Raw genomic sequence first — 21713 nt, forward strand, 5'->3', positions numbered from 1 at the left:
AGCCGAACAGGTAGCGGCTGTCTGGGTGGATGGGGATGGAGAAGAATGCGTTCTTGAGATCAATAACAGTAAAGGTGGTGGCAGTGGACGGAATTAGGGTGAGGATGGTGGTGATGTCTGAGACCACGGGGTACTGAGGTATGACTACTTTGTTAACTTCTCGTAAGTCAACAATGAAGCGGTATGCTTTCTCATCTCCCTCGCCTTGCTTCTTTACAATGGGTAGGATAGGGCTGTTGCAAACATTACTGACTACTTCTTCTACTACTCCTGCATTGACTAGGGACTGGATGATTTCCACCAATGCCTTCTCACCTTCGGGCGATATTCGATACTGTGGAAGCTTTGGTAGCACTGCGTCCGGTCGGACGGTTATGTGTATTGGGTCGATCACCATGCGCCCTACATCTGAGTCGGTTTTAGCCCATAGATGTGAGGGTAACGTGTCGAGTAGGGACAGGTTAGCATCAGTTATAGAGAGCATACGTCGTGTGTGACAAGGTCTGAACAGATCTGGGTTATCGTGCAGGATGACTCGAACTCCGTCTGGGGAACATCTGATGGTAGCTCGGAAATGTTTTAGCAAATCGAGTCCCATAATAGCATCGGGGGTGTTGGAGGAGAGCAGAAAGGTCGTGTCAGTGGCGTTATCTTCTAAGTCAAAGGAGATTGGTGCTGATAAGGGGTTAGTGGAGGGCGTTCCATCGAAGCCTATTGTGGTTACGTGTGAGCCAGACAAGGGTGCCCTAGGAATCAGTCGTTTAGATAACGCACTACGTGTCGCCCCAGTATCTACCAGGAATGGAGACTTTGTGCCCAAGACCTTAGCAGTGACGTAAGGACTTTGCTGGTCAACACGGAGTTCGACTGGATCCCTCCCTTGCCCCTGGCGGTCCTATGCGAAGTCATGGGTGCTTTCGTAGTCGGACTGCTGACACTGGTTTTGTCGGGGGCGATCAAAGGTGTTTGGTCTGCCTGGCCTGTCGTTGATGGCATCGTTCGTGTACCCTCGTCCCTGTCCTCTATTTCTGGGGTCATATGCTGTGTCTCTGGGGTCCCTATTTTTGTTCATTTCCAGAAGGACCGGGCACTGGGATTTCCAGTGTCCGAACCCTCTACAGAACGCACATTGGTTCCCATCGAAGTCTCTCCGTCCGTTGTAGGGTGCAGGTGTATGGTCTCTAGGGGGTAGCTTTCTAGAGGCGGTTGGTTGGTATTCCCTTTTGGGGGTCCCTTCCTATGGTCACCCCTTGCAACTGTGCTATCATTACCCTCTCCTTCAGTTCCTTTTTCTTCCTCTCTGACGCCCAATCGTTCTCATTCTTTTGATTTTCGTAGTATTGGGCCATCTGGAGGATTGCTGCGGGTTTGGAGGCTGCCCAACTACTCTCGCTGGTCTGTAGCTTCTGGGAGACTTCTTGTGACAGACCCTTCGCATAATTCTGGACAAAGAGGTGATGTCCGGTTGCGGTGGTCATGTCCTGGCCACTATAATAGGAAAACACGGTCTCGAATCGAGAGAAGTATTCAGACACATCCTCCTGGGGTTTCTGGCGACAAGCCGTCACTATCGACCAGTCTACCTTTCTTTCTGGGATTAGAGTCTTCAACTTCTGTACAATCTTGTCTGGGAGCTCCAATATGGCTTTCGGGGGTTTCTGTCCCGGTTCTCGCTGTTTGTCTATGGTATCAAGTTGTACCCAAGTATATCCGAACGGCTCAGCGTGGTCAACTTTCCGGATTTGCTTCCACACATCAGCCGGCAGACATAACCCGAAAAACAAGTCGATATCTGCTAAGGTTATTATTGTTGAACCTAAGGCTGTACCTAGTTCGGTGTAGAAGGCTGTCGGGTTCTTTCTTAAGTCGGGTAGGGTTTTTCTAAAGGTCAAAATGTCTTGTTGGTCCCATGGCTGGTAGACCCAATTATATACAACCCTTCCCTTCGCATCTTGGTGGTTGATGTCATCATGTGTTCCCTGACCTCGTGGGGGGACCCAGTAGGGGGCGGTCTCTTTGATGGGCATCATGGTATCAGCCCTTCCTGCCTGGGGCTTAGTCGCTATGGGGGTTTCTGCTTTGGTTGTCTGTCTGTGCTCTTTAAGGTGCCGGTAGACCTCGAGTGTACGAGTGAAGAGGTCTGTCACATCGCCCTCTCCTTCTTCCCCAATGTCTACCTTCCTATATAGGGCCGCTAAGCCTTCGGGACCTTTATCGTGGTACCTATCCTCATATGTATTCAGGGCGTGATAACTAAGTCGTACGACAAAGTGTCGTCTGCGGTTGTCGGCATACGAGTTATACACGTCTGTTATATACTCCTCACTTTCCTTTCGCTCCACCAGTGTCCTTACTATCTTGTCGATTCCTGCTCATTCATCCTTTGTTAGTCGATTCATTCTGGTGGGATCTTTCTTTCTCATCTCAGGGTCATCCAACGTTATTGCCAACGTTGTGTTCAGTACAAGAGGCTCGGCCGGCGCGGAGGCCGTGAGGACCGAGGCCCCTGTACTGCTTTCGCTTGTGTTTGGGGGTTGTGGGTGTTGCACTACCGGTTGGGAGGGTGCGTATGGAGGGGGCATGTAAATGATCGGGGGACCTAATAGCAATTCGTCATTCATTCGTTGCTTAGAAGACAACTCAGGGTAGAGCATAGAGGGGGTCCTAACAGGGTACTGGCCTGATGTTTCAGGCTCCTGTCTTAGTTTAGCTTCCCTTCTCTCCTTTATTTCTTCTTCTAACTTTCTAGCGGCAAGGTGAGCTGCCTTTCGTAATTCATTTTCTGCTTTTACTTCTTCCCTCTTTTTCCGTTGTGTTGCTTCTTTGCGCCACATGCCGATACTGTCAAGCATAGTAGGCGTCGTTTTATTACTACGCAGAGCTATTTCTAGCATTTCTATTTTATGGTCGTCGAAGGATCCCATCAGTGGCCACTGACTCTCGGGGTCCTTCTTTGTATATTTATGCCATAGCTTGCTATAAGCTACGGCGACTAGTCCATATTTAGTGAACATGTCCTTATTAGGGGTGCCCTCCAGTGGAGCCGGGTGGTCCACCTCTAATAAGCGGTCCGGGCAGAACCAACTACCAATCAGTGGGGAGAAGATAGGCATGACGGGTTACAACGGGGACAAAAGTCAGCACTACCTATCTTTTCACTGCTTGCAAAGACTAGATAGAATATCTCTATTCCTCGTTATTTGTAAGCAGAGAATACCTCCAAAGAACCAATATCGAACAACTAGTGTTCGGACAATCAATCAATCAATGGTGAGAAAGAGATAGGCACGACGGGTACAATGGGGACAAAAGTCTGCGTTACCTACCCTTCACTATTTGCAAAGACTAGACAGAATATTTCTATTCTACGTTATTTGCAAACAGAGAATATCTCAAAGAGCACTATCCTTCAAAACAATCAATATTCGGACAATCAATCAGTGGGGAGATAAAAATAGGCACGACGGGTTACAATGGGGACAAAAGTCTGCGTTACCTACCCTTCACTATCTGCAAAGGGAGAGAGAGAGTATTTCTACTCCTCCCCGTTTGTAGACAGCGAATATCTCAAAGAGAACAATCAATAAGCAATACTAGTATTTTCAATCAATCAATCAATCGTTTCGCAATTTGTCGTGTTTCACGACCTTACCCAGACCGCGTGGACAGTTTCTCGTCTTCCGCCTCCAGCGCCCGATCGTCCTCTACTCTCCGTATTTGCCGCGGCACTCCTGATGGTTCCCAGTCAGGACCGTAGATCACTCGAGAGAGGTCTGCTCGGAACCAGTGAAGTTCGGATGATCGGCTGCCAGACGAGGGTCTATCGGGCAGGAGCTCTCCCGATCGTTGCAGTCGTTCACTCTGTCGTCGGGACCTTTCCCACTGGATCCACGTGTCACTGATGGGCACCACGCTTGGGACGCCAATTGTTAAATGGTAGCGGCAGTCGTAGTCGATAACCTTTCAAGTATTGCCCGGCGGTAATCGCCTCTGATACCATTCGATGCTAAACCAATAAAGAGGCAGGCGCCGGAGACTGGAAGGCAGGAAACAAAGTTTTATTCCGTCGGAGTGGAACACATCAGATCAGACAGCGAGGTATCGTCACGAGGTGCTCTAACTGCATCTCTGAGGCCTGGCCTCTTATACACAGGTTTATGACTTTATTGCAGGTTTATCATACATGGCACATTTTTCAGATCGCTTTGATACATGAAAGAACATCCTCAGAATCCCCACTTCAAGCTCGTTCCCACACATATCTACAGTGGAAGTCCCCACCCCACCCACAGTAGGAGATGGCTATCACACAGCTGGACATTCCGCCAATTCCCGGGGGTGTGTGCGACCGGTCGGGTCTCAGGGGGTGGGGGGCCTTGATCTACTGTAATCCCTTTGATGTGGGGTGTTTCCCTTACAGTAGGGGCAATAAACTGCATCCGCAGGGCTAGGTGATGGCCTGGGATCGGTTTGGACAATGGGGCGCAGAGGAAGGGGGTTATCAAGGAGATGCATGACCATGTATGGGATGTCGGTCAGGCGTGGGATGTGGTTCCATGGCAGGGTCGCGCAGAAGGAGAGGGTTTATGGCCCGTGTATGAGAGAGCGGGGGTGGCCAGCGTGCGGGGGAATGCTTGCAGCGCCAGGGGGACGCGCTGGCGATCGGCAATGAGCAGGGAGAGACCAGGGTGCCTAAAATGGCTGCCGTGCGCTTTCCTGCGTGTCGCGCTGGGGAGAGACAAGATGGCGCAGATAATGTTCAGTTCGCAAGCTAAATTTCCACAGTGCTAGATATATCCAGGGCCTTTAACTTCACTGCAACTGGTGGGCTGTATAACTCATTGTGCCACCCACTAAAGTAACACTGTAAAACATGTCTGCAAGCATGCCCCTGGGACCTTTTTTATCTAGTAAATCACCCCCAAGGTAGTCACTAAATGCCCATTGGGCAGTGCACATGGCATTTAAAAATTAGGGCATTCATATTTAATGTTTGACATGCCCTGACAGTGAAAAACCTCCAAAGTCATTTTTCACTGTGGGAATACTGTCTTTGCCATGGGAAAATACAGGGTCTCACCATAACAACTTAGAGTGCTTACGTTCAGTTCGGAGACATCTAGTAAAATGGTGTAATGACTTATTTATTTGTAATTTAAAATCTATCGTAATACTCAAGTTGGATTTTATATCACTATTTTGAAAATGACTTTTTTGGAAAGATGCCATTTTCCTGCCTAAGCAGAAAAGAGATTTTCTACTAGTGTCATGTGTCACCAGATTGTTGATGGCTCCTCTGTGGTGAGATGTCCATTGCTTTCAAACACTGCACAAAGGGCTTGTGTGTGTATAGATGTTTACTTCCATGATGAGGATGGCCTGGAAGGCTGTGCCCAGCCACTTTCTGAGCTTCAAGGATGCCTGCCCTGTTACTAGCCGGTGTAGCTCACATCTAAGCATGCCTCCCATTTGTCTTGCTAGTCAGCTTGGCTCCAATCCTAGTAGGAGGGGAATCTGCCCCAGAGCTGGTTTGAAGTAACCACAGGCAGAGTTTGCCCATTATTATAGCCACATCGCTGGGTGGGCACAGGGAGCTCTGACCAGGGGATGAAAGGTTCTGCCATGCTGGGGTTAGGTAGAGGAGGGCACTGGTGGATAGTTTATAATAAAACACAGAGGAAGTGTTGAAACCTGGGTTGGCCAACCCTAGGAACTTTTACCCCATTGGCATGGGAATGGCCAGCATTTCCCATATTCACAGGCTGGCGCTGGGTTTAAATGTGGAATCCCTAATAACAGCCTGAGGACACTCCTGTGAAGATCAGAAGAAAGACTGCCCAGCTGTCTGAGACCTGAAGGAAGACTGGACCTGTTTACGTTCAACCAGGGCCCTCAGAAGTGGCTCCAAGGGTCTGTTGGCTGACCTCCTTTTTGCAATACAGGGACTTCCAGAGGCCTTATCCTGCAACTACCCAGCTGAGCAGTACCAACTGGACATGCCCTGGACCCTGCTCCTGTTGGAAGGAGACCTAAATACCAATTGGTGACTCTGAGGTCCTGGACTCTTGGCTGCTGCTACAGTGTACTCCTCCTCTTCCAAAATCAAAGATCTGGGACTTGGACACTTGAAGCCAACTTTCTGCCTGGAGAATCATCAAACACTGGGGCCGCCATTGAATCCACAGCCGTCATCAACCTCGAATTCCAGGGGGCTTCAGCTTGCTGGTTTGCCCTGCTCAAAGAGATCTGTAAGTATTAAGTCCGAAACTAGAGGGTTTCATCAGGAACCGACACCAAGCAGAAACTTGTTGAAGTAGAAGCCTTCCTGGACACAGACTTTGGACTTCACCTTTTTCGGAGCTTTACCAGCTTTGTCGATTAGCGCACTGAGACCCCAGTCTTCATCAATATGCTATCACTGAGCTCTGCTTTGGATCCAGGTTGCAGCTTGCCCCACTGACAACATGTTGACTACCACTTTTTCTCCATAAAAGTTTCTGAGTCAGAAGGTACACTTTCCACTGTGACAAACCATGGTCCCTATCCCCAGCCCTTGCTCCATTGCGGTAGGTTTTAGCTTTTGACATTGACTTGGTCTATCACAACCAGATAACGGCGGTTGGCGTTATGTAATTTTTATGCTATTTTTAATTGAAACTTTAAAAATTCCTATCTCCGGTCCTATTTATTGGATTCTTGTTATTTTGGTGTTATTTTTTTTTATTAAAATATTCTCTGTTCTATATTTTTATCTTGATTTGGGATTTTACTTGTCTTGAATTTCACTTTATTACTGTTTAAGTGCTGCATTCTCATTTCCCTCAATACTCCAGTTTATTACAGAAAGATTCATTGGTAGATGCATACATCATTTATGGGCCTGGACGAGTGACCCTGTCAGATATGCTGATTAGTGCTCTGAGAGCACCACTGCCATTGCGGTAGCATTTTTTACTAGCACTAAATGATAGTAGAAAAGCTGTGTTAACCATCCATTTAAGTTATTTATTTGTTTAGGTGAGCTAAATATCTTGCAAATTAATTCTGTCTTTTGAATTTCGGGTAATAATTCATACTGAAAACCTCTTTTCTGTGATATCTGAGTTTGACACCACTGGCAAATATTTAATTTAAAGGCTTACCCCTAAAATATATTTACCTATAATGACGCAAAGAAATGCACTTCCAATGTATACAAGCCTGATGAGAAGGTCCACTTCTAATAATTTAATGACGCCTGATATAAAGCTATGTAAAGAAATATCTGACATTGTGATCCTCCACATTAAAGGGAATAGCTCAAGTGCTCAATTGAATTTAAATAGTTGTTTGTTGACAATTCTTGAAAAGATGGAGAAGAACACCTTATGTCTTCACTCAGAGAAGGGCATTGTCCTAGTTTTGGGAAATCCTCTCTCACACTGATCAGAGGCCTGGTGGCCCCAAGAACATAGTGCGGCACCCACACAGTCTCACACCATGAACAAGCAAGGGGCCGCGTTTACAACACTTTGTCATTTAAGGGCCATGTGAATAAAATTTTCACTAAATGCTTCTTGTAGCTCAAAGTATTGAAGACAAGTCATTAGCGTCTTCATCAAAACTAAAGAAAACGGCAACTCAACCCACGGTACTCACTCGTCTGGATTACTGCAATGCTCTTTGTACTAAATGTTTACCTAAAAGACTGCCAGAGGGCCAAAATGTAGCTGCCCACTTGTTTCTGGGCCCAAGTGGGCGCTCTGATATTTGGGTCCATCTCCAAACATTATATATTCTTCCTATTGCCTAATGGTTTAAATTCAAAACGATATGCCTCGGTCACACAGCTATCTTTAACAGGGGACCTCTTTATTTAACAACACATTTTTACAAGATATCTGCAAGGCTTCCTTACATTTGGCCTTTCTTACTGTGGTTGTTATTCCCGGATAGAAAAAAAAGTTAGAACGTGGGCATCTTCCTCCTTTATGAGTACAGCCAACGCCAGAATGAACTGCCTCGGCCCTTTAGGCCCTCCAAGAACTATCCTCTCTTCTGCAAGTATCTGACAGTCAGTTTTTTCATCTCTCTCCTCCAATCAGCAGCGCAGCTTTGCATTCCTGGATGCAAGATTTTGGCCCAGGAGGTTATGGACTTTTCCTAAATCATTTCCCAATGCCATCAGACCCTGGCTGATGGAGAAAGCCTGCAGGTGTTCCTCAGACACATGAAAGTCTGTGTCATAGTCAATGTTTCCCTTGTGGGATATTCACCAGTGCACATTTGATGGGCATTAGTGACAGAAAGCATCAATCAGTATTGACAACTTCAGAAACTTAAAAACTCCATCCATTCATGAGATTACTTGAAAGTCAATTGCTGCAGTTCCCACTCACAGCCAAGAATTGTTCTCGGAGGATATCCCCGAATCTAGGCTGACCATTCGCTGCCACGAGTTGCAGCAGGAGAAAGGGACACGCTAATTTTTATAATTTCAATATTCTGTACTTCCTGCACAGAAGTTGATCCAGTTGCTCTCATAACATGAAAGGTGCTCTTTCTTTATAATAAACTAGTCAGCAGTACATTTGAAGAGATGCATCAGTCCACTCTGCGGATGCCAGAGCTTGTTTTTAGGTCTTGCGACCTGCGTTACACTGCGCAGCAGTGCTCGCGCAGGCAAGAGTCCTTTTGTCCGGGTTTTGAAATCGACCTGGAAAATGCACACGCTCGTGCGTGTGATTTTACCATAGCAGCCTGCTATGGGCCTTTCCGTGCGTGTTCTTTTGTAAAATAGACACCAATAGGCCAGAGGCGGGCGCATAGCTCCGCCCCTGGCCTATTGGTGTCTATTACGCGCATTTCCTGCCATATGGTTTCAATTATCGTGCCCAGACAAGGGCACGATAATTGAAAGCATATGGGCGCACGCACCACTCGCGGCTTTGTTTTTCACAAAGGCGATCGCAAAAGCGATCGCCTTTCTCCTCCCTCCCCTTTGTCCCCTTGTTTTATTTTAACAGCATACCCTCCTACCGGCGGGCTTAAGACAGAAGGACCAGACTGAAAGAGAAGCCACGGGAAACTTTGACAGGGACCGCCTCTTATCCTACTTAGAGAAGGAAGCACTGGAGCAAAAAGACCGTGCGGATTATGGTCCTTTTTACTGGAGAAAAAAAAGGTGATTTTGCTGGGGAGCTTCAAAGTTGTGAGACACCAAGGATTGGAAACCCGCTAACCTGTTCTTTTGTTGTTTCTTTTTTTGTATAGTGTGTGCATTTGTCTGTCTCCGTATTTGTGTGGTTGCGTACCTAGGGCCTGGAGCGCGCAGGGGGTTTGTGGTTTGCATTAGTTGGAAGATTCATGTAGTCGATCGAGTGCCCTCGGTGTGGCTTTTGGAGACGCAAAAAAGAGAGCGCGATTAATATAACATTCACCTGTGGCTTTATACGTTCCAGTAATTTCAGTACGGAACTGTTCGCATTTCAATACACCGGAAAATTTTTTGATACAGGTCTCGAAAAGCGCGAGTGTCAAATCACATCAGGGTGCGGCGAGCCTGACGCGACCACGGAAGCGCTTGCTGCGCTGGTGCCTGCGTCAAAACATGGCGTGCTCCACTCCTGGGTTCGATATCTGTGGAGCAAGATTCATGTAGTCGATCGAGTGCCCTCGGTGTGGCTTTTGGAGATGCAAAAAAGAGAGTGCGATTAATATAACATTCACCTGTGGCTTTATACGTTCCAGTTATTTCAGTATGGAACTGTTCGCATTTCAATACACCAGAAAATGTTTTTGATACAGGTCTCGAAAACCGCGAGTGTCAAATCACATCAGGGTGCGGCGAGCCTGACGTGACCAAGGAAGCGCTTGCTGCGCTGGTGCCTGCGTCAAAACATGGCGTGCTCCACTCCTGGGTTCGATATCCGTGGAGCAAGTGCGTGGAGCAAGTGTGTGGAGCTGGAGAAGGGCGCGCATGGGGTCAGGAGTCACTGTTTTAATGGGACAGATTCTTTGGGATCATTGAGGCAAAGCTTGTGGAGAACATCCCTCTTGGGGTCATCCTGACCCCTGCTCTCACCGTTCAGCTGCCTCTTGTCTTCTTCATCTGTAAGGATTTGTTTCTTTGGATCGGTTTCACTCTTGTCTTTGGAGGCCACTGCCGGCGCTGTAGAATTCAGGGACTGCCTAATCTGATGCTGCCTTGGCCCCACACCCCCACCCACACCTAGCACCTTCTTCCACCACCCCGCACTTGCTCTGTGCTGCTCATTGGGAGATTCTTTTTCAGCAACTCAGCACTCACCCTCTTTTCTCTTTTACTATCTGTTGTTCCTCTTTCTTATTCCCTTTTCTGCTTTTCTCTCTCTTGCTCTGGATCAAACTCTCCTGATGGAAAATGCATCCCTGTCCCCAAACATGATCGCCAATGGCCACCCCCTGTAACCACCTGCACAAAGTAAGCACCGGCACAGACAGTCCGTGGATGTCGATTAATGGTCGCAAAGGGCAGTCACTGCTGCCCCCCGGCTCACCGCGTGGCACACCTGTCAGGAGGGCGTCGCTCTCCTTGCACTCTTCTCTCCAAACAAGAGAAGTGACTGACAGACTTTAGCTGCATCTATCACCTGCCCTGAAACCCATTCTCACGTGGAAAGCTTTAGAAAGTGCAGCCGGTGGCGTGGCACTAGGGCCCAGAGAGGTGTTAAGTGCCAGCAGTACACTTATCACATCAGTCTTTCATTACCTACACGAAAGACGAGGGGCCCTTTCCTTTCTTGCATTAAGACCCGTGACTGCCCTACTGACTACCTTCGCTTTTCCAAAACATTTCCACATCCAGTAATCTAAACTTTGTATTAACCCTGGATTTCCCCTTCCTTCTAGACTCTGTTGGTACCAGGTATGCTCCGTCTCCCCTTGCACCGCTCTTGTTCCCCCTGGCCTGATGGGCAATGAAGCAAGAACGGAGACTGAGCAGGCCCTCAGCCCAGCTGATGTTGTGCAGTTTCAATGCCTGCCCTTTATCTTGTCGCTCAGCTGAGAACAGAATGTTACTTTGCAATTGAGACCAGAGCCGGCTCCCTTCGTAAATAGTTATTCCTGAGGCCCATCAAGAAGCCAGGGCAACTCTGGTGGCGAGCTGATTTTGGGCACATATAATGGTGCTTAGTGTATGTTTCTGAGTACAGATACAAAGGTACACAAGTACAGACACTGGTCATGGTTGTGTGACCTTGGACACCTTCTAGTGATCGATGTGTTACTGTTGATATTTTAATTGTTCATTAGAACAGGTATAGAGCACAGTCTGCTAAACATATTTAATTGCAGAGCCTGTAGATAGTGCAGGGTATGAATTTCCAAATGTTTCCTTACAAGACCGAAGTTCGAATCGGTTGTGTTGATGTCTATAGTCACATTTAGTGAATTTAGAGTTTTTTGTGAGGGTTTCACCAGTGGGCTGTACCAAAGCGCTTACATATTTCCTTAATTGATACAGGAGTTCAGTCATTTCCCAGCAAATCTACTTATGTAGTAAGTAGCTAAGGGTAGCAAGTGTTGTTGGACGACTTGATAGCCATTTAATTCCATATTCGCACTATGTGATGGTAAATGTGGGATCTTAGCAACAGTATATGTTGGGTACTGTGTAATTCTGGGGTGTATTAATGTATATATTGGTGACAACTTAAGAATGGTGTTTGTTGGTTTCTGTGTAACATCAGGGTATGTACATGTGTAAATTGTTGTTCGCTAATGTATGCCTGTCTGCCGAGTAACTAGTAGTGAGTGTCTTTTCATACGCTCTTATACTGAAGGACAGTATGCAATTGGGCTCTTATATAAGTGCCCACTGTGGGAGCTACACAGGTGTTTTGGTTACATTGACTGTGGCACTTTGTGGCAATAATATATGTGTCACTGTGTGACTTTAGTACATATATCATTGAATACTTCGACTTCACCATTTCTCCACTGATGATGATTGTCAAAGTTCATTATTGGCAGGGGTACTTGAGAAAATGGTTTGTTTTTGTCACTGGATGGTAATGTTTGATCTTACTGGTAGTCCTAAAATTGTGACAATGTTACTCTTTGTGTGTATGTGTGTAGATATGTTGTGTGTGTACCGCGCGCTTGATTTATTAGCGCTTGCAAGCATTTGCCACCAGAGCAGGATTTAATTGGTTCTTTGATCCGTAGGGCAAGAAAACCTTTGTTTTGTTTAAAATGTGCGCCTGGCAACTCTGTGAAAATATACTCTCGCCAGACATTTTCCAGGTGCGCTATCTTTTTTCTTTACTAAGTCCTACCTAATTTCTTTCTCAAATAATACGTTTCCATTAACAAGCTAAAACAAGCATTTGCAATGCAATAGATCTCGCAATCACGCGAGTTTCATCTATTGGCATTGTAAATGACAATACTTTGTATTATGTTTCAAAAACCAAAATATAAATAAAAGGCATTTTCTTTTACAATGCCAATAGCTCAAACTCATGTACATGCGAGACCTATTGCATTGCAAATGCTTGTTACAAATGTACCTTCTCAAAAACTGCAGAAACCATCAACAAATGTGGCAAACCTTTTATCAGCAACACACAAAGTTTCTATGATGGGGGTTGAATGAATCTTTATTTACTTCAGTGGTTCACAAACTGCAAATGAACCCAGGTTACGAAAGATTTAACATAACTTTCGAATACCCTGCTATGCATTGCATAAATACTTCAAACTCATGTTCATTTGCACATATTTTGATACTAACAATCCGCTGAACATCTACAGACATTTCTGATCTAGTGTTACACAAATAAAACATTTACTGGAAAATAAATTCTGAGTAATCTGACAATTCAGGGATGACTGCTTTGATTAGCTACTGTCATCTCCCTAATGTATGGCTTACCCTAATAAGTAAGCATGCTGTGACCAGATCAATATCTTCACTAAGTTACATAAAGATGCCATCCTGATTTGAGCTACACATCGAATTGCGTCATAGCAGACAAAAATTAAAAAAAACAGGCATTGGCAGGGCACTCAGGTGGGGGCTTGAGACGCAGGACCTATTAGCCTACCAGGACCCCCATACCACAACTACCCTGGTGCTCCCTCACGAAATAGACATAGGGCGGTCAGTGCGGACCCCTACATCTGAGAAACCGACGGTGCGCAACAATGCGGTGGTCCTTCAAGAGGCCCGATTTCAATGAGCTCAAACTACAACAGAGGTGACCATGTTAAAGCTGAACGTTTTACCTCTTCCAAACGCTTTCAAAATCTAAAATAATCAATATTCGTACCCAATATTGATTAATACATACATAAGCTGTACAGCATTTTGTTGCCCTCATATTGGTGTAATGTGGTGGATGTACCTGCTCTCTGCCCTCCATGACTAAGGGCATGTTACATATAGATGGTAAAATAAGGACTCTTGCAGCTTCTCTCGCAGCCTCAGTCTGCCCAGCACGGCGACAAGAAAATTACGGTTAAGTCTAAACACATTAGAATATTTTTTGATGCATCATTTTTTTCGCAAAAAAAATCTTTTTTTATAGGCAACTCGACAAATATTAAAGTGCATTTACATACTTATTTACATCAACACTTTAAATAAGTATGTTTTTGAAGCAGAGTGAGTTCCTTTAGGTGAGAAATCTATCTCTCCAACACGGTAAAATAACTTTATTTTTATTTTTATTCAAGTGAGTAGTCTCTGCACCTCATGCACAGTAATGAAAGCCCTACCTCGCCTTGAAGCAATTCACCTAATAGCCAGGGACATCACTGTGAGTAAGAAATACTCCTCGTGTCTGATCCAAAATGCGAATCACACTTTATTTATGCAATGGTCAGAATGGACTGGTCCTAAGAGGCCAATAGCTGAGGGCGTCTCACCGAAAGAGATCAGTTGAGGACGGGGAAACTTCCTCTCTGTGTATTTTCTGTTGATCAATGACAAGTTCTGCCTGCACCAGACCTAGAAATTACCCTGCGACATTATTTTTACATTTTCCACACTTTCAGAGGTTTCTTATTTTTGTATCTTTGTAATGCTTGGCGTGGACCTTGATTGTATTGCTTATCTAACTCTTTTTCGAACCTGTGCAGAGATAGCTCTGCATTTAAATTAGTTGTGGTCTCAAACAACACAATGGTTGGTTACTATCATATTCAAAATAAGCTATACAAAGTTAAGTAAGTACATAAGAAGCACAGGTATACCTTGGCCCATACCATCTTTACTCATTTGCATAAGCCGTCCCTTTTCCTTCTTCCCAAACAAGCGGCCGAAGGAGGACTTGATGCCTTTTTTCTTTGGGCCCTTGTGCAGGGAGTCCAGGCTGCCGTTGGTGCTGCTGGGGTAACTGGTCTGATCTTCAGCTGAACTACGAAATGAGAGAAATGTGAAAAATGTATAATTACACAGGAAGGATTCCAATCGATTAAGGAACATAAACAGTGTACCATCCCATCCCACCCTGTCCCGCAGGGCTATGCATACCTCAGCAGCGAATGTGGACACATTATTGTGGTTAAAATCCAACCTGTCGATGCGCACTACGACACAAAGAGTCGCAACTCCACCTATTTCTATTACGCTGCACACTGACGACTATGGATGTCCCAAAGTCTAGACCAGTCAGTAACAGTCAACTTTTCTCACACAATTCTTCTTCTGGATACTATGAAGTGTGAGTTAGCACCCAAAGTATTTTTCTCCAAGGTCATGTTATATGTTATAATTATTTCTAGAGCCCACGAATACCCGGAGGTGTCTTGGCGCTATCTCTGCTATAACCGATTGACAAATAAATCACTGATTGGCAAGCAGCCATGTTTTTTAAGGTTTTCTAAATGAGAATAGATTGGTGATGGATTTTACATGCATGGGTAAGGTATTCTATATTTCATATCATCAAATGTTCAATGGAAAGGTCCAATTTGTTTTTCAAAATGTACAACTTTCAACTGGAATTTAGCCTGTATTTAAGTATTCCTGTATATAGAAATATAATTTGCCTAAGATCACAAGTTTTACGTAGAACTGAGGAGCCCTCAAAATGGGACCAGATTCCCCTTGTTCTAGAAATTGAAAACTAAACTATATCCCCGTGCAGCATGTTTACACAGCATGGCACAAACTATGTAACATTGCTCAGGGCAAGTGCATTTTTGCACTAATATTTGCACAAACCAACCAGTACAAATATTCAAATTTTTAAATCCCAGTTGGTGGAAATCGTGTTTTTGGACTAGTAAGTTAAGTTGCAAACCGTATTGTTTGTGCTGTCGCACTGTTCCGCTGACAATTAGATCTTTTCTTGTATATGGCTATGATTCGAGACAGAGTCACATACCAGCTTCATCTTATTGTCTTATGATATATAGTATTGGATTGTAGTACTTGTATAGGGCTTCGTACAATTCCCAAGTCCTACGGTATGCATCAAACTCTTGGGTTCCCTTTCAGATATATTGATGAAAGCCATATTGGTTGTAGTTTTGCCTGTACAGGAGGATTGGAGACATGATCTGATCATGGTAGAGAGTTACTGCTGTGTCTAGTCATGAAGCGCTGGAGAGTGTGTGAGAAAAGACTCCTTTTCACATGCTCAAACTTACCATCATTTAGGATTAGCATGTATCATAAAGTAGAGACCGCTGATTAATGTGTATTAATGGGGTCTTCCAGAAGCCCAATGCCTGAGGTATGGTTGGAAAGTCCGGGAGAGGTATATGGAATCCACCTGGGAGCGAGAAAACCCAACCCTGGAAGCACTGTTAAACAACTGGACACTAGACTTCCAGAAGTAACAAAAGTCCAACCTCTGAACATATAAACAGAAAGGGAGTACAATATGGAGTCCATCGAGGAACAACAAAAGCCTGACCCCTAAGGGTAGAAGAGTCCAAACTCCTGGGGTAGTGCTAAGTTTTTAGGAACCAATGAGTAATAAGGGCTCATGGCTGGAGACATTGATGAAATAGTCGGGGAGCACTATGTGGTGTCAGCCCAGGAGAGACAAAGGGCTTACCTCTGTGGGGACTGTAAGAGGTTAGGAACCACTACGTGGAGAACAGACAGAAGCAGCAGCTTCTGGAAGCCCTGTTAATCACCCATGAGTATATTATATGGAGTCCACCTGGGCAGGTGGTCCAGGCTTTGTAGGTACAACTAATGATCCACCAGGCTAAATTTGGATGCAATACACATGAGAGTGAAAGGGAGCAGTGCACGGAGAACAAAGGCACTAAAGTGTGTGCGTGTATATGCGTGTATGTGGTAGTTGTTGTCATGAAGCCACCATGAGTAGGGGTAACCAGGAAATGGTTGGCAGGAACAATCAATGACCATGTGGGATGGAGTATGGTTAGTTGAAACTTAAGATTGTCAAGGTGAATAGCTTAGGAGTTGGAGTTCTTAGCGTGCAACATAGACTACAGAAATCTCTTGATGGTTCAATGAAAACAAAAGACAAGTGCCTTTAGAGACTTCGTTTGCCAGTGTACCTCCCAAGTGCTCAACACCTTTGTGTTATCTGGAGCAAATAACAAGCAATGAATGCCTTTAGGAGCAAACAAGACACCGGAAGCTGTGAGGAGTGCTACACCCAAGTCCGGTAGATGCTTGCGACCCAGGGGCATTGCTGGCAGAAGGCAAATAACCAGATGTTTTAACAAAAGTACAGGGTTCTCCTTCAAGCCACTAGCAGCCACAGAGGGAACTCTGCAAGTGGGTACATCAACTGTGGGGGGACTTCATTTGCTGTCTTTCTCAAGAGTTCCCTGTAATCTCATCAATGCTTGACACACACCAGCAATAACTGTAGTTCACCATTCCTGAAGAGCCCTTGCCCGCCTGTTTCTGGCAGCCCCTCCATTCGCTGCTGGCTCTTCCTACTGTTCACTAACTTTCAACGCCAACAGGTGCCCCTGGTTTGCTTAATTTGCTTTCATTTCATTCCAGTCACTACCACCTTGCCAAATGTGGTGCAACCCATGAACCTTTAATAAAGTGGGGTGCTATGTGAACCCTAGGAGCCCCCCTGACTGAGAATCCTGCACAATGACCAGTGCTGGCATGTGCCACATACCTAGGCTGCTTGAAGGTGCAAACACCTGGTGCAGCTGCCTCCTTATACAGATGGTCGTGGGATGTATAATATCACTCTCATGTTGCATTGTGATTACATGCCAGAGCATCGCTTTCTGTATTCTCCAGTCGCCCCAGGCAGCCACAGTAATGGAAGCCATTAAGGATGTGAGATGATCAAGGACAGAAGGTCTTGTTCGGATGTGTACAGTCAAGGCTGCGTCATTGAGACTGAAGCTGGCGCTCCCCAGGCGAAGGGACCGGCTCTGCTAATGCACAGCGGTAAGGCCCCTGAGAGCATTATTATTTGGTGTTATTATTAACGCGGCCGTCATTATCTGGCAGACTACGTCAATCACCAGAATGCACGGTTGCCTCAACGAATAGCCCGTAGCTTGGAAAAGAGAGAATCGTGCTGCAGAGGAGCCACAGTGGCAATATTAAACAAAGGAAATGCTTTTCCTGGAAGCAAACTCCCACTGATTGCACAGAACTCCACAACTACAATGCAGGCCAAGAGCAGCAGGATCTTTCATTCACCCATTTAAACACCAATAGTCACTATTTTATCAAAATCTCATCGGCTTTGGCAACCACTGCTTTGAAGTTGTTCCTAAACCCCTGCACATCAGGCGACGAGCTGTAGTGGTGGGTTAGCGTAGGAAGGATGGAGTCTGAGAAGGTCGATAAAAGGAAACAGTTGTCCTTAATGTTCATTTTTCTTTTTTTTTTAAATCTGTTTTTATTGACTTTTAAGTTGCATGTACAGAAAGGCAACATACATTTTAAGACTGTAAGTGCATTGGATCACATATCAACGTTGGAAACTTACTACTAGTGCATGGGTTCAAGCATTTCGAGTAGTCATGGGGCACCTAGTGCACCCGAACGCATGGGAATCCAGTGTTGAGCACAGTCTATGAACAATAGTGATTACAGTGTCATGATAACATGATCCCATTAATCCAGTGCGTAAGTCTTTCAGAGAGATCAATATGGACTTCCGAACAGATAACGTGTGGTGAAACAGTTTAAAACCACAACCGCAGCATAGGCCAGTGCCAATACAAATATCCCCTCCTCCCCCTTCCGCCGCCCCTCAGCCCCCCTCCCATCATGTTACATCATGTCAGTTTGACTGTCACCCTCACATGACGGCGTCCACGCTGATCGCCCGTAGTGTCAGTTTGAATATGCAGGTGTACATGAAACACCACGGCCGCCCCCAGACACGGCCCTCGTTTCTTACTCTGCGCTTTCGCCCCTCTCCTCAGGCTGTTCCCCTGTACCTATCTCTGCAGTTTTCTGGAGTGCTTCGAGCAGTCCCTCCCATTTGGCAGCCATGGGTTCCTTCCTAAGTCCCATGGTCTCTTCCCGTCATATAGCTGTCCCCTCCGCCCTGGCCCATGCGGTGAGCGAGTGTCTCCATGCCCGTGTGTGGGGGGATCTTGTGCCTTCCACTTCCTGGTGAGAAGTCGCTTAGCGACCACTAATCCCAGGTCAAGGAACCGGGACGTTACTTTTGTGGCCGGGGTCCTGCGGAAATTATGCAGCAGATACACCGTCCAGTCAAAGGATATGTCGCGCCCCGTACTTATGCACAGCAGCTCACTGATTGTGTGCCAATATGTGTGTGTCCTGCGGCAACTCCATAGCATATGGATGAGCCGAACCCCGGGTTCGTCACATCTAGGGCACACTGCATCAGTGCGATGAAAGTATCTATTGATCGTTTCAGGCGTAAGGTATGCCCTGTGCAAGATGAACAATTGTATTTGCTGAAACCCCATATTTCTGGGTATGCGCACTGGACTTTTCAATATCCGTTCCCATTCCTTGTCCTCTAGTTGCCTCCCCAGGTCGAGTTCCCATTTTTGTCGGAGGGGTTCTAGAGTAATCGCCGCATGAGTGCGTAGTGATGCCGCGAACCAACGGATCAGGTGACGGCCTCTCCCCATAACGTGAAGGTACTGAATGGTAAGGTGCTGGCTGGGTTCTGTGGACATGTCCCCCCATTTTGCAGTCAGGGTCGCTATTAGTGAGTGGGGGAGTAGGAATTGCCCTGGCGGCAATCCCTCATCTGCAACTAGGGAGTCATATGGGATGAGTATGCCATCACGGTATAGGTCTCCCATAGTCTGTATATCAGCATCCCGCCAAATCGCAAGCATGGTAGGGGTGAGTGTCCCCATCCCACTAGGGGAGCCCTCCAGCGGCGACGCCGGTGCGTAAGGAATCAGGGCCCTGGTGAGGTAAAGGCTCCTACGGTAGCATCTGTACGCTACCGCCAGAAGGAGCGGCGCCGGCACCGCAGCCTTGGCGGCTGGGTGGAACAGTGTTAGTATCTGTTCCAAAGAGCGTTGGGGTAGTGTAGACGCCGTGTTTTCCCGACCCTTATCCGCCAGCCAGCGGGCGATCCACTGCAGTTGTGCAGCTAAGTAGTAATGATCGAAGCAAGGTGCTGCCAACCCCCCCGATCCGTAGGAAGATATAGCTTCGCCAGCGTCATCCTGTGTCGTCCACTCCCCCATATGAGGTCCCTGAGCAGTCTAGACAGCGTCGCGAAGAAAGACGCTGGGATATAGAGGGGCAGGTTGGTAAAGTAATACAATAGCCAGGGAAGGACCACCATTTTAGATAAAGCTACCCTGCCAGTGACTGTTAGCGGCAGTGTATTCCAGAAGCGTACTTGCGACTTGATGGCCGTAAGGGCCCTCCCCAGGTTACCATCGAAGAGGTCCGCCGGTTGACGGTATATCTGGATTCCCAGGTATCTGAAGGTGTCTCCTCTCCACTGTACTCTCGTACCGTTGAGAGTGTATCCCGGGTCATGCCGCCTTTCCCCAAACGCGTAAAGACATGACTTGGTGGCGTTCACCCGGAGTCCCGAAATGGCGGCGAAGTTGTGCAGAATGCGGGCCAACTGGGCTGGGATGTCTTCAACATCTCACACGTATACTAGCAGGTCGTCTGCGTATAGCGATACCTGGTGTACTGCATCACCTAAGGGTATCCCGCCTCCCAATGTTGCGCGCAATGCTACTGCTAGGGGTTCGATCGCCAGCGTGAACAGGAGCTGCGATAGTGGGCACCCCTGTCTGGTGCCCCTGCTGATTGGTATAACAGTAGATATGTACGGACCCAGTCTTACCCGAACTGTGGGATTCTTGTATAGGAGGCCCACCATCTGCAGATATCCCAGCCCCAAATCATATTGTTGCAATGTCGATAGGTAGACCCTCTCTAAGCAATCAAACGCTTTTTCAAGGTCTAGTATTAAGCAACCCGCCCTTGGCAACTCTCGCACACTGTCCGCGGCCACGCTAAAAAATCTCCGCAGGTTCAGTGACGTGCTTCGTTTGGGCACGAATCCATTCTGGTCACTGTGGACTAGGTCGGAAACCACTGGCGCCATGCGCTCCGCCAGAACTTTGGCGAGTACTTTATAGTCCACATTGAGAAGCGCTAGCGGCCTATAGGAGCTCAGGAATGTGGGATCCCAATCAGGCTTGGACAGAGACACCAGGTACGCCTCACACAGCGAGGGGGGTAGTGTGCCTTTCTCCAACGTTGTCATGTAGAGCATGTGCAAGTGCGGCCCCAGAGACTCCCGGTAAGCCTTGTAGAACTCGGTGGGCAGGCCATCTGGGCCCGGTGTTTTCCCAGATGCCATAGATGAGATCGCTTCCCCTATCTCCTCCAAGGTGAGGGGGCAATTAAGTGCCTCCTGATGCTCCTCTGAGGCGGTGAGCAGTTGGTTCTGCTCAAGGAACCTCTCCAGGTCGTGGTCTGTACAGCGGACCCTTGACTGATACAGCTGGGTGTAGTGGTCCACCAAGACCCTGTGAATTTCCCGCTGTGTGTACAACACTAGGTCTCCCTCTGGCGTGTGTATTGCTGCAATCGGAGCGTGGTTACTCTCCTGTTTTAGTAGCCAGGTGAGCAAGCGGCACGCCCTATCTGCTGTGGCGTGTGTGCGGATCGTGTGGGCTGTGTAGTTATGGCACCGCAGGCGTTCCAGGAGTTTCGCATGCTGCGTCCGAAGGGTCTCCAGTAGACTGGAGTGCCTGCCCCCCCCTCGCGCTCATATTGTAGAAGCTGCGACTCAAGGCTGGCGATTGGAGGTCACCAGTCGCTTCCTCACGTTCCATGTGGCTCCCAAACAGTGCCCTCTGAGCATTGTTTGAGGGCGTCCCACTCCACCAGCGCATCAATCGCTGTGCCTTCGTTGAGCTCAAAATAGGAAAGAATGGCAGTTTCTAGCAAGGAGCGGAATTCTGAGTCCTCCAGCTCAGTAGGTTGGAGGCGCCATGTGGGTATAGGGGGTCGGTCGGCTTCCCAACTAAGTTGGAACCACAAGGGGTTATGATCAGAGTGTGTTCGCCCTAAATATTCCAATTTTGCGACCAGAGGCAGCAGAGACTGGGATCCCACCACCCTGTTGAGGCGTACATGCAAGTCATGCGTCGCCGAATAATAGGAATAGATACGGTCAGAGGGGTGAAGGACCCGCCACATATCTAGCAACGCCCAGTGAGAAAGCCAGCCTGTGAGCACCTGCGCGTTTGATACAGCTGATGTTGTACGGAGGGGGGGGAAGGATCTATCAAGATGCACATCA

At 46.9% G+C, this 21713-nt stretch overlaps 1 protein-coding gene across 4 annotated transcripts in view; it reads right to left on the bottom strand.

Annotated features, from left to right (window-relative positions):
• Positions 1-21713, bottom strand: part of PPFIA4 (PPFI scaffold protein A4) — a 3163248-nt gene that overhangs the window by 1334482 nt on the left and 1807053 nt on the right. For all 4 annotated transcript variants that reach the window (XM_085600211.1, XM_085600208.1, XM_085600219.1 and 1 more), the window contains one exon: positions 14221-14384. In XM_085600211.1, the coding sequence (XP_085456337.1) occupies positions 14221-14384 (164 nt within the window). The remainder of the gene's footprint in view (positions 1-14220; positions 14385-21713) is intronic.

This window comes from Triturus cristatus, chromosome 1_2 (genome assembly GCF_964204655.1).
Source record: "Triturus cristatus chromosome 1_2, aTriCri1.1, whole genome shotgun sequence".
NCBI classification, from domain to species: domain Eukaryota; kingdom Metazoa; phylum Chordata; class Amphibia; order Caudata; family Salamandridae; genus Triturus; species Triturus cristatus.